General features: G+C 39.4%; 1 protein-coding gene across 7 annotated transcripts in view; it reads left to right on the top strand.

Annotated features, from left to right (window-relative positions):
- Positions 1-20,537, top strand: part of Gadl1 (glutamate decarboxylase like 1) — a 455,087-nt gene that overhangs the window by 281,736 nt on the left and 152,814 nt on the right. For 2 of the 7 annotated variants that reach the window (XM_076868728.1, XM_076868701.1), the window contains exon 1: positions 16,997-17,367. The exons of 3 other annotated variants lie outside the window; for them this stretch is intronic. In XM_076868728.1, the coding sequence (XP_076724843.1) occupies positions 17,253-17,367 (115 nt within the window). In that variant the 5' untranslated portion in view covers positions 16,997-17,252. Of the gene's footprint in view, positions 1-836; positions 873-4,612; positions 4,673-16,996; positions 17,368-20,537 lie in introns of those variants that run through there. 2 more of the 7 variants (XM_076868738.1, XM_076868747.1) reach the window with 2 other exon arrangements.

Here is a 20,537-nt window from a genome sequence, read left to right as displayed (position 1 = left end):
CCGTGCTTGTTGACCTGGGCACTCGGAGCCCGGTTTTTGCCTCTTAGAACGGCTGGATGGGTGGGAAGTCCCCATTTTTTGTGCATGTTTGCACCCTCTTCTGGACCTTTTAGAATTACATTTAAAGTCAACGGAGTTAACTTTTGCAAAGTACAGAGAATCGCGCCTGGGGCAGAATGGGGTTTGCTAAACGCGTATTGAAGTTTCACTGTTTGGCGCGCTGCTGCGGGTATCCTTAACCAGGGTGGGGAAATACTTTCCCTGAAGGAAAGATAATTTTGCTACTACTACTATGGGACAAGAACAGCCAGTCCTCCTACCTCCACCCCACTACTTCGTAAAGGTGTTAAAAGAACCAACTTTGAGTTCATTGAGTGTTGCCCTAATAATATTCTATTGATTGGAAAACTGGGACCTTAGTTACTTAACATAAGACATTTTGCAGCAGAATGTCTGAAAATGACTCTATAACTTGGGCGTCATTTAGTTCTATTTCTTTAAAATAATGATTACCAAACTTTTTTCAGAGGAAGGTTTTCAGATTGCTTTGAAGTTGTGATGAAATATTTTGAACCCTGCTCCCATCAAAATTCACCAATTAATACACATTTGAATCTTTGCTGACAATTTCAGAGAGACCCCCTTGACTTGGTTTTATCCCCAGGTATTTACCCCTTCTTTGAAAGGTCACTGCGGTTGTTATTTAGGTTTTCTCTCTTAACTAGTTACTTGTTGACCTTTTAGAAGGAGCACTCTGCCAGGAATAACTCCTCTTTGTATCAGAACCCTTCTGGATTGTACTGAGCATGGCTTAATGAAGCCTCTTTGGAGTTAAAACTCCCCCTCGGGCTTCTTCTCAACAGGTACATCAGGTAACTTCACCAGAGTTCCCTGTGGATCAGTCATTTTCAGAGTTGGGTATTTTGTTCAGTAATTGGCAAGACAAGAATCATAGTACTGAAAGAAACATTCCATTCTTTCTTATTATTGTCCCAAAGTGAGTTCCCAACATAATTGCTCCAATGATACTCTTTTAAAAACACTTTTTTTAAAGTTGCTTTGCTCCCTGAGCAGTGATTCATGCCTGTAATTCCAGGCTGAGGTAGAACCATCACAATTTGAGGCCAGCATGACATCTTAGCAAGACCCAGTCTCAAAATAAAAAATAAAAAGGGATAGAGATGTAGCTCAATGGTAAAACACCCCTTTGTTCAATACCTAGTACAAAAAAAAAATAAAATAAAATAAAATAAATAAAAAGCTGAGGAAATAAAATGACATTGTTATTGTTGTCACTAGAGAACACAAACAAACAAAAATAGCACTTTAAATAGCTGGAAATTTTTGTCACACTATTACTTTTGTCTTTCTGCTGTAGGTCCATACTATGATTTAAGACATTTGACTTTTTGAGAACTGATTAAGATTAAATTGTTGGTTTAAAATATAAACTCCCAAAATTATATGGCAGCCTTTTTTATGTGAAGCAAGGATGGGCAGGGCAGTTGTGTCTGACCACCTTACCCCGCTGTGTTTTGCTCGTTTTAACTTTAATTTCTATTTTAATACCACATGGTCTTTAGAAATGTGATAGAAATATTTAAAAATAAGTACCAACTCTTCCCAAATCAAGCACGTGTCCTTGAAAGAAAGAAAGAAACTCATTGAAATTTGTTATGAACTCAGCACGCAGCTACTGTCCCCAGAAGCCACCAGAGGCCCAGATAGTAGCATCTTCTGCAGGCCCACCTGTGTGGGTGGGTGATAGAATTGCAAGGGTAGCTTCAATGACACAATATGCAAGAAGGCCACACACGGAGGTCAGAGAGGCAAGCAGAGAGAGACAGGGAAACTCTGCACCTTTATTGGTTCCAGGGCTTTATCCAAACCAGCCCCCAAGGGGAGCTTTTATGAGTGGGCTTAAAACAAGCAGGACTAGTTCCAGGAGGTCATACTGTGACTCCCACAAAGTTCCCAAACATAGAAGTCCCTCTAGAGGAACAATGAAAAAGCAAGGACCCTACCTGGGAGAGATGCCTCTTAAGTTTGTAACAATGACTACTACTTGGAATGATTCAAGTGGGATAGAGCATTGGAAATTGTGTCAAAGGTGACAGATACCTGCTTCTGAGAAAGTTAAACTTATATTTTAAAAATGAATGCTGAGGCAAAAAGTGCTCACTAGACCAGATCTCTCTGTAGTTTAAAGTGACTTCAATAGCTGCAGTAAATGAATAGAGAATTTTGACATTTCACCTTAAATCTAAATTCCTTGGAGCATCAGAAGGCTTTATTCACCTCCTGTCTGGTTATCCTTGAACAAGCGATAAGGTTAAAAAAAAAATGTTTAAAAACACCTAATTGTGCTAAAGCTTACTATGACATCTTTAAAAAGTACTGGATGTATCTGTCAGACTTAGGACATTTTCAAGGATTTATGATGAGATAATGCAAAGAGACATTTGATGAGTACATTAAATGATATGTTTATCTTAAACTCTCCTGTTGACTATTACCAACCTCTACGTTATGGAAGTATATCATAGTAATCCAGCTGCAGATGAAGAATTCTTAATCCATGCTTCATGCTTGATACAGTTTATGACCTTGCTATAATACATCCAAGAAAAATCTATGCAATTAGTTACACCCAATTTGAGGTTAATTTTATTACAAATAAAAAATTCTTTGGATCCAATATTTGCCCCTATTTTTTGAAATGATACCACCACCCTCCACATAATTCTGCCTAAATAGATTTGGTTCTTGTTGCAAACTCTTAAAAAGGAAGTAAACTTTCAGTTTTCATGGGAAGGAACGGAAATATTTTCTGTTGAAAGGCTGACTTTCATATGTTGTTATAAAATTGTAGACTGGTATGTGGGAATAAAGTTGAAACCATGATATTTAGAAACAAAATTTCTTGATTGTAATTCTTCCCACTGCCTCTAGGTCTCTTTCTCTGTGATGTCTTCACTTTTCTGTATTCCTTTTTTCTACCATTTAAATGTTTAAGAGAACCCACTGTGGGCAAAACTCATTACCTGGGATGTGAGCCCTGCTTTGCTTTGCTGAGCTACCTGTTCTCTCTTATCTAACCCTCATTTGCAAGTCAAGGAGAGGGAGAGTAATGTCCCTTAAAACTGAGGCTTGGAGAGGATAATGTTCAACCAAGGGGTCTAACTTGAGAGTCGACATCTTAGCATTCAACCTCTGGCCCTGATGGGCTGAGGATGTTGAATGTGGAGAGGTGATCTGGAAGAGCATTCTCTGCCTGCCTCTACAGATAGGACTGCTAGAAAGGCCCTGAGATGTGACTCTGGGCTCACTGACATGACAGCAGCTTTCTACAATCTTCTCTTAGGATGGGAAGGACATGAAAGGCTATGACTATTTGAAGGTGTGTGGAAGCAGCTCACTGTCCCTCTTGCCAGGGTAGGGATGTCTGCTCTGCCCCTGGGGTAGAGACTTCTGGTTGCTAAGAACAAGAAGTGGCTTATCTCTGAGGGAAATATGTAACACCCCATGGGACTCACTGTGTACCAGCTCTTCTCCCAGGGCAGGATTCTAATTTGTGTTCTTCTCAGACCATGATGGATGGGTCCATTTTCAAGGCAGTGCCCTGGGAGCAGACAGACCCACCTTGATCCATAGGTCTCTTGAGGGTAACTATAGGAATGGAGGAAGAAGAAAATGCTCTGACTCACAGCCTGGTCAGACTGTGTATCCCTGCATATATGTGATTTAATCTCTGTGAGCTTCAGTTTCTTAATCTGTAAAGTAGGAATGAAGATATCCATTGGTTAGGGTTATTGTGAGGATCAGGAAGAATACACAGAACATATGGCAGGTAGTAAGCTCTCCATAAATAGACTTATTATGTTCAGAAAATTGTTTGTGCAGGTAACTGTAAAGTGGTTGCACCATGTGCCTTTGTAAAAAGATAGGCCAGGGTAACAGTCACTTAACTCTGATGCTACTGGGTGCAATCCAGTTTTGCCTATTATGCAGGGAGCTCCACAGATGTGTAATTATCTAATCATCATGAACTTTATATGTGGAAGCTGTTATTGAGTTTTTTGTATTTGGGCATTCAGTTTTGGAAAAGAATGAAAACTTGATTTTATATATTAAATCAAAGAATGAACTAAGAGTCCAGGTGATCCTTGGAGAAGTGATTTTTTTTTCAAAAAGCAATTTGGTCCACAGTATAGTAGAGTTACCACCATAGATGGCTTCCCAGTTTTTATCCCTGCTCACTGATTTTTCTAGTGTGAGTAATTTGGAAAACTCTGAATTGCCCATTTAATAGTTCCAAAGTTTTTCTAACTCACTGGGTACAATGATGTTCACTGTAATCCCAGTGGCTTAGGAAGCTGAGGCAGGAGGATCACAAGTTCAAGAACAGCCTCAGCAACTTAAGCAATTTAGTGAGAACCTGTCTCTAAATAAATAAGTAAATGAATGAATAAATAAATACAAAGAAATAAAGAAAGAACTGGGCTGGGGATGTGGCTCAGTGGTTAAACACCCATGGGTTAAATCCTCGGTATTCCCCCAAAAAACCTTGCTTCTAAATGTCTATATCCTTTTTTCTTGCCTGAATTCTGTGAGGACATGGACCACATCTGTTTACTGCATTCTCAGCATCTAGCAAAACACTGAGCACATAGTAAGTCCATCTATTCAACATATGTTTTTTCAGTGAACTTGTGCATGAAGTAATGATTCAGAGGGTGATGGGACAATTTGCATAACAATGCATGATTCCTAAAATATTTAGTCCTGTTCACTATTGCATTTAAATTTGAGTACATATTCACTTTTTCCTTCTTGGAGCTATTTTTATTAGTGAAAATTGGTAACTATGTACACCTCAAAAAATAGGATATTGTTTGGAACACCTAAATATTTAATAGTTGAATGGTTTAAATAAATTATAGTAGGGTATAAAATACTATATGAATGCATTCCATGTTTTGGAAAATGATTATATGTTGTAAGAGTCTAGGTGGATAAATGGCAAAGGATTAATAGAGGTGGTCTGTCTCTGGGTAGAAGGGATTATGGATATTCCTTAAATTATTTTGCTTACTTATTATTTCTGATTCTTAGGTAATGAGCTTGCCTTGCTTTTATAAGAAAGAAACAGAATAAATACATGCTTGGCATATTGTAGATTATTTATATGGTACCACCTGACGCTGAGTGCTTAGCTCATTTTCTGAATTTACTCTCCTCTTTTTGAGCATTAAGATAGTTCCCACTTCTCAGTGTTCCAAAACAGCAGGACTGATTTAAAAGAGATGAGCTATTGAAAAAAGAACTCAAAGTAGAAAAGTAGAAAATCCACTCAAAGCCAGTGACCAAGGATATTAATTTTGTAACCTGTTGTTAAGCCAAATGCATTACTCTGCTGTAAACAGTTCAGCTATCTTTTGGTCTCCCGTTTACTTTTGGAATTTTCTCCTTTGTTACAGAATCACTTTATGACAATTCGTGAGTGCTTAGTTAATTTGTGAGTGTGATCAAATTGTTTGGTGCATGAACTTGAGATGTTTTCAGGGTGGTCATTGCTGAGTAGCATTTCTTTTTCTGGAGAGTTAGCTCCAGGAGCAAGAACTTTGTAGAGTGCCTCCCCTTCTTCCTCCTCCTTTCAACCAGTACTCTGTGGAAACAGATTGTGAATGAGTAACTTTTAATTTTACCTATTTATATACTTTATAGAGATGCTCCTATTGCTTCAACATCTTCTTTTGGAGAATTATGATCTTGTAGTCTTCCTAACATCCCATGCTTCTTCACTTTTGACAGAGGAGGTCGCAGGTCCCTTTTCCCAGGATCAACCAACAACGTCACTGTTCCATGTGGGGAACTCTTCTTCAGTCTTAAAAGGAACCCCACCTCATTTTTGAGATTATCTGCACAGACACTTATAGATTCCTCAAGTGCCCCTAGACCCACTCCCTTCCTGTTATCTGGCCTGGTATACTTCTTCTCTAGAAGTCCACATCCTTTTCCATCCTTCTGTGGTAGAAAGGACGTGGAAGGGGAAAATGCCTGAAAGACAATAATATCTCAGAAGTCGGCTCCTGAGAGCTCTCTCTTCCCTACTCTCTTCTTTCACCCCGAGTTTCTGAGGATTCCTGAGTGACTCTGCTGCTCCATGATGGTGGCTTCCGTTTTCTGTTCATGGAACTTTATTTTGGGTTTTGAGCAATGAGCAGATAGGACACCTAGTTACCATTTTGTACACTTGTAACCATTACTCTGATGAGGAAATACAGTTTGTCTGTCATTCTAGAAGCCCCTTCTATGTGCCCCACTCCATTCATAGCCCTCTCCACTGTAAGAAATTATTACCCTGGTTTTGATAGCAATTGCTTTTAAAGTTTTACTGTCCATGTGTGCATTCTTAGACATAACAATTCACTATCATCCATCTTAATCTATGATATGCCTATTTAATGTGCAGATTTCCTCTCTCCTCTTATTCTGTTCCTATAATTTACTTGGTGAAGAACCTGGGCCATTTGACCTATAGAATTCCCCATAATCTGGATTTTGCTTCTTTGCACCCATGGCTTAAATTATTTTCTAAAAGATTGCCTTCTTTTGAGCTCTGGCTTATGTCACCCCAACCCCTCTTCCTTCTCAGTCCTTGCCTGAATGCAGTAGGGCCTATTATTTAACAAATCCTAGAAGATTGAGGTGACACACCATGTTGGATTCTAGACTGCACCAGTTACTGAACTCTCAGCACCATAGTTATTAAATTATAACCTCTATCTTGCCTCTGAATTCTCTGGTCTAGCTTCCCCGTCCATAACTAGTAAGTTGCTTCCAGAGTTGTAGAGAGCCTTACACAGTCCTGGTGATGAGATAATCCACATAAATACTTAGCACTGGTTTAGTCATTGTAAATGCTTTCTCTATATTCACTGCTCCTATTATGATTATTCTCATTCAGTGGAGAGAAGAGGCAGGCTGCATTTGTGACTGAGGCTCCAGTGTACCATATCAACTCAATGTCCCTGCTTTTGTCCACTGCCTACTTTATGCTTCTGCTGGAGCACTAAGCCTGGACCTCATGTGCAGCAATACCCCAGAGCAATCAGGACCCCCCAGTCTTCTCTGCATGAGATAGCAGTGGTTGCGCAACACAGCAAAAGGTTGCAGCACCAGTCATTGGCATGGGGAGAAGTTTGCATTCTACTTCCACGGGCTGTTAGAACAGCACTGTTTAGGTCACCAGGGCCCTCTCCCACAATGAAGCCTCTGTTTCAGACATCACTAACCATCCCACTCTGCATCCCAGCCCTGGCTGTCCTTTCCTCACCAGAGCATGTTTGTTCTTGTGCCTATTTTTTTGTTCTTTATAACGTGAAACTGTATAGTTGCTTTCTGGAAAGGCCCTTGTTGGCTTCTGCAGAATCTCTGGATACTGTGATTAGTCTGAGAAAGCAGTACCGTATTGTTTAACATGTAGAAATTTCTCTGTAGTGCTGCTTCCTTTGGACATAGCTAGTCCTCTTGGTTAAGTTGCATTCTTTCATCTGATTCTTAAATTCTACAAACAAGCATGAAAGCATTGTTATCTACTAGACTTATTATTAGACAATTTTTATATTTCTCCTATTTAACTCCTCAAATCTTTCATTAACTTCTCTAAACATTATGATGAGTTGGTTAAAATTGATGCTTTTATTTACTAATTATTTTAAGTATTAGTAGTTGGGTGCATGATTGAGCAGTTTTGCAAACTTTTCTTTTGTTAAAAAAAGTGTAGTTATAGATAGACACAGTACCTTTATTTTATTTATTTATTTTTATGTGGTGCTGCGTATAGAACCCAGTGCCTCATACATGCTAGGCAAGTGCTCTACCATTGAGCTACAACTCCAGCCCTCAAACTTTTCTATTTTAAGCCTTTTTTTGATCATATTAATTTTTAAAATATTTTCTTCTGTTATGTTTTGGTATCTATTAACTTTTAAGCAATTATTTTTCTCATCATCATCATCATCATCATCATTATCATCATAAAGCATTGGTGGGTATGAATTATTTAGAAATAAGGATTTGTTTGAAAAATGGACATATTGAGAATTATTTAAATTATAGTAAATTGCAAAATAGTGCATAGAGCAAGAGCTCTATGGAAAGTAATAATTGGAAAATAATAATCCATTTATACATAGGGAACTGGAACTGAAAAAATATGTATCTAGGGATTAAAGCTACTTGTGGATGATAGGATAGATCATGGATTTTTCTTAGCTCCTTCTGCTTGTTTGCATTTTTTGTCGTGAATCTGCATTGCTTTTTTACAAAAGGAAAAAAAAATGTGGAAGAAGAGGCTTGGGATGGGGTTTTTGTTTGCTTAAATGTTTTTCTCATTCATTTTAGGCCAGACTTTCTCGTTGTATTCATTTGGGTTGGTTTTCATCTTTCTTAAACAGGCATGAATGTCACTTCTATTGTCCCAAAATATCCTTAGACTGGATTTTGAAATTGTTCTAATTAATCTCCCATTACTGAACACTTATGTTGTTTCAATAATTTGTTTTATAATAAACAAGACAGAACATAAAGCAATTGGCTGAAAATTAATTAAAAATACAGAAGAAAAAAATTAGGGGAAACCTACCATTCTGGAAAAGGATTGAGAGTATTGTAAGGCATATTAGAAAGTTGAAAATTTGCCCAGGAGTGCATCAAACGTATGAGTTCTTGGAAATGCAATGTCTGGAAATATTCAACATTTTGACAAATGGCCATCTTAAACAATTGAATGGAATCCAGTACCTGCTGTTGGGCAAACCGTGGGCTGCTATTAGGGCTGTGAGCGGGGAAAGCCAGGCTTTGAGTTTTGATTTCAGGTAAACTGAAGCTCAATTTGTGAGTAATAAGAGTGAGGTCCATTCACACACCAAATACAATGAGGCTATAAGGGACATTACTTACCTCATGGTTTTTGTGAGGATTCATGGGTAGAGCTTATATAAAAATACCTGGCACATTGAAGGCAAGGATGTCCTACATTCCTCTTTCAATAAATATTTATTGCCTTGAATTGTATGGTTAAATAAGCATGGCAGTCTGTGGGGAGTATGTTTCTAAATGTGGCTTAGTTAAAGTAAATCCTCCAAACCAAATAACAAACACACTGTATAATGAGGTAGGAAAACCTTTGACTTCTATCATTCTTAATAGAGTAATTGAAAAGGGGCAATTGTTTTTAAGATTCTTCTGGCTCAGAGCTGAAGCAACTCAGGTAGACAATGCAATAGAAAAATATACTATGGGAGATAGAAATTTTTTTCTATTGGCTAAGTTACAACGATTGAGGTAGATGTCTCCCTAAACTTATACAGGGACAGATTTCATCTCTGTTGGATTTAGGGAATTGTAGTTGGTCCTATTTGCACCACCACTGTTTTAAGGGCTGTGCTGCAGATTGCTCAGGAAATGAATCTCAGAGTTTCTACTATGGGTTTTTTGCCTGACTCTCATTTTATGAACAGTATTGCAAAGTTCTCATGGAACAAGATTGTCACAGGACAGGCATTCCCCTATTCCACCTGAGGTTCTACCAAATCCCAGCTGTGGTTTAAGTAGTTTACTTAAAATTATCTGGTCTGTGATTACTGTGGCTAAGTCACTTCATGCTGGGGGTGGTACCCAGCTAGTTTTGGTTCTCAGACAGAAAAGGATAATATGGAATACATCTTTATGGACCAATTATAGTTTCTTATTGACTGCGGAATGGAAGATTGTGTAGACTGAGACATGGGTGCATTTGAAGTTGGGTAAGTAAATAGGATATTTAGAATAAAGTGGACTAATTCCTGTGGGTTATCAGCGGTCTCTTCCACAGCTGGCTGTCTCATTGCTAATCTCCTTAAAAGTTAAGCATTTAAACTTTTATTTTTAAAAGTCATGATTTACAGTAGTGTCAAAAAGAATACTTAGGAATAGATCAGATCAAGAAGGTGGAAGAATTGAACACTGAAAACTATAAAACATTGCTCAAATAAATGAAAGACACAAATAATTGGAAATATATCCTGTGTTCATGAATTGGAAGAAAATATTGTTAAAATAGTTATACTACCCAAAGCAGCCTACAGATCCAGCACAATTCCTACTAAAATGCCAATGATATTTTGGGGTGGAATTTTTAAAAAATGACTCCTAAATTTATATGAAATTTCAGTTTTGAAAACAAAACAAAACAACAACAAAATAAATCCAAAACAAAGTGGGAGGACTCACACTTCTGTGTTCTTCAATGTTCTTCCAGAAGCGCATGTATTGAAGGCTTGGTCCCCATTGCGGCCATGTTCAGAGTGGACATTCTTGGAAAGTTATTGAATCATGAGGGCTCTGACCCCGTCAGTGAATTAATCCATTGAGGGATTCATGGCTGAATGATCACTGGGAGATGTTGAATACCGTGGGTTGTGAAGGCTGGTTGGAGAGAGTGGGTGCATCTCATCCCTGGTCCCTTCCTCTCTCTGTTCTCCTGTGCCATCTCCTTCCACCTAAATGTTCTGCTTTGCCTTAGCCCCAAATTTGTGGAACCAGCTGACAATGGACTGAAAGCACTGAAACAGTGAGGTTAACTAAATCTTTCCTGCTTTTACATTATTTTTCTCATGTATTTGTTGTAGTGAAGGAAAGCTAACTAACACTTTCTGAATTGAAAACATAATACAATGACAAAATAATTGAAACAGTGGTATTGTGGCATATAGACAGACATAATGAAAGGAACAGATTAGAGAGCCCAGAAATAAACCTTCACATGTTTGGACAGATGCTCTTTGATGAGGGCAACAAGACCAGTCAATGGGGAAAGAACAATCTCTTCAATAAATGGATTTGTGAAACTGGATATTCACATGACAAAGTTGGACTTTTACTTTACACCATATACAAAAATTAACTCAAAGCAGATTAAAGATCTAGATGAGAAAGCCCAAACTATAAAACTCTTAAAACAGGAAAAGCTCCATGACATAGGACTTGGCAATGACTCCTTGGATAGGGTAACAAAAGCTCACAACAAAAGCAAAAATAGACAAATAGGATCACATCAAACTGAAAATACTTCTGTGCATCAAAGGACATAACCAACAGAGAAAAGACAACTCATGGGGTGGAAGGAAATTGCCAAACCATATGTCTGCCAAGGAGTTAATGTTCAGAATATGTAAAAGACCCCCACAACTCAACTGGTGAGGCCCTCAACTGGTGAGGGCCTTCTTGGTGTATAATCCCGAGACAGAAAGCAGAAGTCAAAAGAGAGGAAGAGGGCTGAACTTGCCCTTTTATAACATCAGCAGTCCCACACATAAGGAAGAGGACCTAATGGCCTAATGAGCTCTTTAAAGATCCTACCACTAAATACCATCACATTGACAATTGAATTTCCACTTGAGTTGTAAAGGCAACAAACATTAGCACTCCTTGAGAAAGTTTAACCTTTGTGTGTGCATCTTGGCATTGTCAATGTAAGCATTGATCATATTGTAATACTCCGAGAGGTGTCCTGCTGTTTGTCCCTTAGATTGCTATTCATGGTTCATGTATCTTCTTTTATATCGTTGCTGTCTCCTTCAGCACAATCTACTGTGTCATCTATACTTTCTTCTCTTAGTCATAGTAGCATCTTTGAGCATCACTCGCTATGCCTCTTGTAATGTATTGCTTTTAACAAGCTTGGGCATCATGTCATCTTCTGGAGTTTAAGCCACAAGAGGATAGGATTGTGCTGCATGTGATGTAGATTGCCTCTATGTGGGACGTGAAGAGCCTCCGTAAGAGGAGATAATAGGTGTCTGTTGCATCGACATTGTCATATTGTTTTTGCATTCTATTGTCATATTGTTTTTGTTATTCTTTTGTGTGTCCCAGATATTTGGTTTTGCTAGATAAGAAGCTTCTATACCAAGTTTATGAAAATTAAAAAAACATTTTTATGTAAATGTTTCTGTAATTGTTGCATAGTTACAATTCACGTTCAGGAATTGAAGAAACTGATAACATTTTATGACTGAAGATACATATGTAACCAGAGTTAACAGATTAAGTCCCAGCTTGAAGGAAAATTACAGCTTTCGACTCACTAAACCACACTGGGAGTGTGACTAATCTCTGAACCTAGGGAGAGGACAGTGCCTGTCCCTTTCCTTCTCTATTCCCACTGCTCCCATGAATAGCACCACTGAGAGTCAGTAGTACAGCTTACAGGAGGGTAGGCAATTCTATTGCACTCCTTTCTCCACCTTAGATGACTTTTAAGGAGCTTTATTGAGATAGTGTTTACATTTATAAACATTACCTATTTGAGTTTATAGCTCAGTTCTTAGTGTATTTGCAGAGTTGCTGAGCTTGTACCATAACCCATGGACATGATATTTTTGAATATCATGTTCATGAACATATTACTGTGGTTTTCTTCTGCTGCCTTTCTGAGTACCTGCTTCCCTCTGCAAGCAGCTCTCTGCCTGAGAGAGATTATGAGCCTTGTAAGTAGAATTCAAAGAGGAAGACAGTTGCTGTTTAGATCCCAGAAGTCAAAACAGGAGTTTCAAAACAAAGTGATAGTTTTATAAGCCATACTATTGCCTTGAGGTAGCATTTCTAAACTCTTTCATTTTCCCTTTAGCCCACTAAGCCTGATAGAGAAAATTATGGGGTCTGATCCACAGTCCAGAGAATATACTCTGGTGCATCTTTCATGTTATCCATGAGGCTAAGGCCAAGAAAAATGAATATTTGACATAGAAGAAATCCATAAAAATTCTCCATTTCTGGCATGAGGTGATAATGGGAAGAGAAAAACTGAGGCAAGAAAGAGGCGAATGAATATACCACACAGTCTCCATGTCAGATTACTTTGGGCTCAACGGAAGGCCAGAAGCCAGCAGTTAGTGCATGTGGTAGTTTTATGGAAGTATGGAAGGCAACAACAGATTGTTGCCAGGCCCTCTTGGAGAATGCCATCTTGTAGCTTGGTCAATGCCAAGATGGTGGCTCACTGAAGTTGGAGAGAGAGAGAGAGAGAGAGAGAGAGAGCGTGCTTTGCTGTGCACCTCAGATAGTGATTCAGAAAGATCCCCTTGTCTCAGAAGATGGTTAAATCAAGTCCCCTTGATTCTCCCAGGGGTCCTTCTTTGATGAGGATAGAGACAGAAGTCATGGGCATAAGCCCAGAGTGATCTACCCCATCACCAAGAGCCAAGGTGAAGCTACCTCAGCCAGGAAGTCCTGCCAGCCTCTGGCCAAGGTGAGAGAAAAAAGACCACAAGAATGCTCAGCCATGACCACCAGATGCGGAAGGAGCAATGATGTAGACAAGTGAGATTGTCCAGAGAGGAAGGTGCCAGTGTGGTGAATCCAAGGCTCCACCTCTCTTCCTTCCCCCTGCACTTGAGTGAGACAGTCCTTCCTCCCTGTGTACGTAGAAGCTGTCAAGAAGAGTAATAGGAAAGAGAGGGGTGGAAATCTGAGATATCAAACATTTTCAAACAGAAAAATAGACCATTGCTTAAAAGGATCTTCTAAATTTATTATATCTGATCCAGTTTTAACCAGATTGGACTCAATAAAGTAAATTTGTTACTTCTCTCCAGCAATGGGAACTCATGAGGAAGGCAAGATTAAATAGAGATCAAAACAAAGATACAATATCTTCTCTGTGTACCTTAGCGTCATAAAAGTAATGGCACCACAAATAGCCTTAAAATAAATGCAGTCATCTCTGCAGCCAGTGCCTCTGGCACTGTCTTTGGAGAATTCAGGTGTCCAAGAGAAATATGTGCAAAGCTGGTCTTGGATCTGCTGTTGAAGGGTCTGTGGTAAGTGAGTTTAGTAGACCAGTTCTCCATTTTTTAAGAGGGAAAAAGATGGGTGACACATGTCCATCAGTCATCTTATTATTTTAAACCAAGGTGTTCATACATTCATTTCTGCCTACAAACTCTTTATTTAAACATAATAATATAGTGAGACTAGCGATAAAGTAGCATTTCCACAGCTAAAGTAAGATTCATGGGCCTGAAGAGCATGTGATCATCTTCTCCCTTACTTCTTCTACTTCCTGCCCTGAGCCACCTCCATGAAGATCCTGGTTTTTCAGAAACTTGTGGTTCTGCAGAACAGTGATGAAGGCCATTTTTGAAGTGATAGAATGTGATCTGCATTAATTATGTGAAGAATAATTTAATTGAAAAATGGGCATTAGCCATGGGATTCTTGTGAGAGGGTCATGGCGTCCTGTGGAGCATCATTTAACTGAGAGCATCAACCAAGGAAGTTCAAGTACTTTCAGTCACAGAGCTACTTAGGGTCAGAATCAGGGCGAAGACTCTCCCACCCCAGATTCCAGAACCTTCTTTATTTGCATATTGTGAAGGCAGCTAATTAAAAGTAAGAAACCAACCCTGTAAGATACTGATTAAATCAGACTTGGAACTTATGTTTCTTTCCACCAGCATCTGAGACTTCTTGGTGCATGGCTAAGAATTTCAGCATTTAGAAGTTGCTTAATCCTAAATATTTCGGAACAACTATCTAAATTACTTGATGTTAGTCAGCCATCGTTAATATTAACATCCATTTTGATGATTTAGCCACAGCATCAACAAACTTTTAATTTCCACACTCTGGTTTTTGCCCATTAAATATATTGTGCAACGCTCCCTTTGTTTGAAGTTGTTAGCTGATAAGACTATTCCCAATTCGGCACTCTGGATGTTGGGTTGTTTGATCTCCTAATACTTTGTATTGACTTATAAAGTCAATAGAGATTTAGTTGGTATTTTATGATATATGTGTTCTTTCAATGCTATGCAGGCCAAAGAAATACACCCAAGCAACATATTTCCTTCATATGCATTTTCATCCTGGTATATTCTGTGATGCCATCAGCCCAGTTGTATTTCACTACCTAATTTGTATGAAATAGAGAAAGAGAAGAAGGAAAATCTATGAACAATTGGATTTTGTAAAATTAGTCAGTGTCCTTATTTTTCAGTTTGATGGCACAACAAAAGAGAATTTTAGAAAGTAATTGTGGAATGTAAGTGTGATGACAGTTTTGCCTCGAAGAGTTCAATACAGTATGTCAGCTTAGCAGTTAATTGTTCTTTTATTGTTTCATATGTAAGTCCACCCTCCCGGGTGCAAGAGGCTGCATAGTTTAGTGGAAGAAGAAAAGACAACGAAATCAATGGTAGTCTGAATATTAGCTCTGTTATTTATTTTGCCAGCTCTGTGATCTCCATAGAATTAAGAAATCTCTTTGATCTTCATTTCCATATTTGTAGAGCTGGGTATGATACTTGCCTCCTAGGGTGTCATAAAGATTTATGCAAGCAAGGATGGGACTGCACACTCCAGCTCCTAGGGAGGCTGAGGCAGGAGGATCACAAGTTCAAGGCCAGGTTTGGCAACTTAGCCTGTCTCAAAATAAGATTGGATTCAATCCTCAATACTGCCAAAAAAGACAAAACATATATGTGCCTAAAACAGCTTCTCTCTGGTTCACTGGCATTCAAAAAGTGGAAAATATTTGTTAGATTTGGGCTTTCTAGAAGCAGACTCTGAATGGAGGATTTGAGTGTAAATAGTTACTTGGTAAAGTGATCCCAAGGAAGTAGCCAACAAAGGGGGCATAATAAAGTGTCACTGAAGGTAACTGAGGCTTGATCTCACTAGGTAACCCCAGATGTTAGGGAAGAGCGCACACATCAGAGCTGTCCCATCTGAAGGACAAGTGACTCCTGGTTTATACATTCATTACTATCACTTACTGTTTAAGGGATGCTGAGATGTGGTATTAACTTTTCAGAGCTTCAGACTTGACATGTGAGAAGGAAGATCAAAATAGAAAGACCGCAGGCAAAGACACAAAGATGACGGCCCCGGGAAGCTGGCTGGCTCCCATATGGGCACATGTATGAGTCAGCTGACCAGCCACCCCACCATGTCCCTGATAACTATTGCTGCGTTGTCAGTGATGAGCTGATGTTTTCCTAGCTCCTAATTCAGAGGAGTGTTGAAACCACCTCAGACCAGTTCCAGCTCCTGAGAGTGTTCAACATTCAGAAATATTGTTGAGCCTTTTTTTTTCCCTCCCTTTTTGGTGCTGGGGACTGAAGCCAGTGTCTTATGCATACTAGGCAAATGCTTTGTCCTTGATCTACACCTCCAGCCCTGTAAGCCAGATGTTAAAGGATTGGTGCCATGAAATTAGCAACAGTAAGAGTCTTTGCAACACAGAAACAAGCAAATGATACCCTTTTTTTTTTTTTTTTTAGCTATGTAGCCTTAAGCAAGTTACTTAACTTCTCTGAGTCTCAGTGTCCTTAAGTGTAAAATGAAGATGTTAGTATGTAACTTGTACAGCTGTTGTGAAGATTAAATACAATAAAATATCCAAGTAAAGAGAATGATGGAATTATGGAATAAGGAATTTATTATAGGAACTGGACTTTAGGCAAAAATGATAAAATCTAACAAGGAAAAAGATCTGCAAGGGGACTTGGAAACCAGAGAACAGTCACTAATCAGCCTGACAGAAGAACTGGCAAGGGCAGCCAAGTTAGATCTTATCGGGGGAATTTGGGAATCCAGACATGTCTGATTGACAAACCATGACTGTGAAAGGGGCTGGAGAAAGAAAGCTGTTTCCTCCGGGTAGCTGGCCTGTCTTTGGCTTAACATCCAAGCATGGAGCTGAGGGAAGAAGAGAGAGAGGACCAGCCTTAGCATGCTGGCATGCCTGTGGGTACCTATTACCGTATTTGACCTTAGAGGTTGTTGGAGAGGCTGAACCTCTGCTGCACCTCTGCCAGAAGGCAGAGCCAAGAGTCACACAGAAAAATGGATTAGGAAACCACCACAGAGGGCAGAACTTGACCCTGTTGACCACGTGCTATGCATGCCCTGCTGGATTTCAGAACTGTGATGGACTACTGATGATTGCCCTGTGCCTCCCAGTCTTTCCTGGGAGTTCTGTGGTGTTGCTATGTCCTGAATCACTATTGTATGTTGGGCGTGGTGTTATGTTTTTAGTTTGTGGGTTGCTGGACCGAGATCAACTGCAGCTGAGCAGCCTTATTTGCCTGCAGGCAGATTCAGATGTGAATTCTTGAATTTTGAGACTAATTCTATAATGGGATACGAGAGCTTTGGAGATCTCAGGATGGAAATGGGTATATTTTGTGGATGAGAAGAAAATGGATGATTTATGGTTAGAGGCCGGAGCGACAGATTGCAAACATGGCTTCAAAGGTCCTCCTTCCCCGCAAGCACACCGCTGGGCAATTGGACATTGCCATCAGTCAGCAGGAGGTGAGCTGTTTTCCTGTACCTTTGAATCCAGCTGTCTTTGTGATTTGCTTTAACCAGTAGCATGTGGCAGAAGTGAGGTTGTGTGACATCTTATCTGAAACCTCAAGAGTCTCTGTAACTTCTTCCTTCGCTGCCTTCAAATTTGTGAGCAAGAGCAGTCTAATCTGTTTGATAATGAAAGCCCACATGGAGAGAGAGAGGCTCAGCCACCTCAGTCTTCCCCACTGAGCTCTGCTCTGAGACAGTGAGCAATTTGAATACAGTGATGTGAGTGAGCCCAGGAAAGACCAGCAAAATCACCCAGTCAGAATCTAAGAATGAACATATTATTTTGGTTTTAAGCTACTAAATTTGGGAGCAATTTTTAATACAACTAGAGATAACTGATATGACCTCTCAATAATTTATTTTCCTGCTTAATTCAAGTGTGTTTTAGTTGTTTGTGTCTTTATGGGGTTGTTGTATTGGATAAGTGCCCAGCTATTTATAAGAGTCTTGCCAGAAATCTGACACATAACCCAAAATAAGTGGTGACTATGATGACATGAAATGAATAGTTCAAGATGCTCTTGAGGGGTGGAGTGTTGACCATTCTTAGTGGATGTGGTAGACCTGGAGCAGGAGTTTCATGAGCATCAACAGCCCTGTACCCTTAAACCCCAGTTCCCACAAACTCAAAGGGAGAACATTGGCTAAATAATCTATACGTGTTTGTAAAGCTCTATAAGGTCCCAAGTTCTTCCACATAATTGATTTTTTAAAAATCCTTGGGATATATTCTAGATGTATGTATCCAAACTCCTATTTTGGTGGGTCTCAGTTGAGAGGGATAACCCATGCCAGTGTGGTTGCCATCTGCTATGAGCTATTCCGTGAATGCTCTACCTCTCAACACCAGGGCAGCACAGAGATGCGTGGACCTACCCCAGAGTTCCCATGTTGGTCACTGGAGGAACGTCACCTTCATCACTGTGGTGGCTCTCAGGCAACATCAGAGTTTTAGAAGATTTGCTCTAATTTTATGTTGAGGAGGTAGATTCTACCTGATGTAAAAGATGAGAAGGAAGAGGTTGGTGGCATCCCTAGCCTCTGCCTGACTTCACTGAGCCATTCAGCTCTGGCCTCTCTGGGTACTCACAATTCAGTTGTGCATTATCCCTTGGAGTGACAGAGTAGTCCTCTCTTCTCAGAAGGCAGTTTAGACCACTTTATATTTAAAGATACCCCTTGGAGAGATCTTATTGCTGTTCCAAGCAACTTCTCGGTGTTTTCTACAACCATATTTAGTAACTTCACAAAGGAGTTTTGGTGGGTTTTCTGCATCTGAGGATGGCCACACGGAAATGTCCCAGGTGAGTGCCAAGGTGCAGAAGAACTAAAAGTAACTGCCCCCTTTCTTGCCTAGAAAGTGATTTGCCAAAGCCCTAGACATAAGTTACAACCCTAGGCACAGATGAGGCCCACATCAGAGTTAATCAACAGATCATGCAAATTAGGCACCCATTTATAGCATTTATTTAAATTTTCACTTAAATTGCTGGTTAAATGGAATACATTTAAAATTCTGAAGTCAACACTTGAGCAAATTGGTTTTAAAACTAGATATTAAATTGCAGCACGTTGCAATTTAATACATACTTCCCATATAATTGCTTATTGCTTTAAGAGTACAAAATATGTGTCCAAATAGTTTAGCGTGGTTGATGAGACACAGGAAGCAATATCTTCTTGCTTGCCTATTTTGGGAAACAAAAGCAGAATGTGATAATTATTAACAAGGTATCTGGACTCTGGCTATCTGGCTTCCAATTCTGGCTCTGTCACTGCTTAGCTGTATGATTTGGACCATTCTCTTCATCTTTCTGGCTCAGCTTTTCTATCTAGAAAGTGGAATTAATGAAGATGCTTTCATCAAAACATTGTATTGGGGATGAAATGGAATGAGCCATATGAAGTGCTAGCTTTGCACGTGGTTCATTGTAAGTAACCATAAAAGATTCACTGTTATTATTTTGTAAGTGAAGTTATAGTTTTGCTTTCTTTATGCTAAATTACAACGAGGAGATCTGCTAGAAAGATAAAATTATCCAGGTGGCTTGGATCTGTGGCTTGAGTTATATTTCTGTTTGGCAGCATCGGCCTGGACTCTTTTCATGAAGACGGCTCTACATTCCTTGACCTCAAGCATCCAGAATTGTACATAAGTGGAACGTTAAAACAAAACAGAAAACAAACAAAACAAAACAAAAAACCCACCCTGCTTATTTTGTGATAGTAACTGAAAGACCTTTAAGTTTTGGAGAACAATAAAAAATGATGAAAAACTCCCATTGTTCTGAGACTTGCTTAGTTAAGTGCCAAGATGGTTTTAATTTTCCTTAGTTGTAAATGGCTACAGAGTCCAAGTTACTTGAGTATTAGTCATGGTTCTCTAGTTTCACATAGTACAGAATGACTCCTGCTGTCCAAGAGGGAGAGTATATTGGGAGGATCTGGGGAAGCACATGGAATTGGAGAAAGGTGGTTAATGAGATCTTGGGAAATACAGGAACCAAAGCAACTCTGGAGAGATGGAATACTTGGAGGTTCCAACACTAGTTATCTTTCTTCACTCAATGGAGAGTCTTACAGAGACCAGGTCCTGGGGGAAGGATGGCTTCATTTGGAATACTAACTAGGCCAAGAGTGTCTCCAAATAAACAAGCAAACTGAAAATGAGCATTCATGCCACTCAGCTTTATAGCTCAGAAAACAGAATAAAGCCATGAGTGAAATCTAGTATTTCACGTGTATCTGTAGACAAGAAATAAGATGAAGAATAATTGAAGACATACAGCTGAGATGGCAGAGGAGGAAAATGCTGTGACTTACAGGGTAATGGTGGTGACCAGGAGGAACAGGAAGTTAAGTGAGTATAGCTCCCAGGAAAAGTCCTGTACTATAGTGCAGTAGCTATCCCCATATCATCCACAGCTGGGGCTGAAGGATGGGCGTGACATTACCCAGGATGTATGCCAAGTCCAGTTTTCTCATGGTGCCCACTGCCTTAAAGGCCTTCCAAGATAAATGTTATTCATCAGAGAAACCCATGAGATTTCAGGGGTGGTTTAGAGACCTGTCAATAATATGACAAGCATCATGTATAGATTGTCAAGTCCTCTTTGCTCCAA

This window comes from Callospermophilus lateralis, chromosome 1, assembly GCF_048772815.1.
Source record: "Callospermophilus lateralis isolate mCalLat2 chromosome 1, mCalLat2.hap1, whole genome shotgun sequence".
NCBI classification, from domain to species: domain Eukaryota; kingdom Metazoa; phylum Chordata; class Mammalia; order Rodentia; family Sciuridae; genus Callospermophilus; species Callospermophilus lateralis.
Note: the sequence above shows the minus strand (reverse complement) of the source record. Positions and strands in the feature narration are given on the sequence as shown.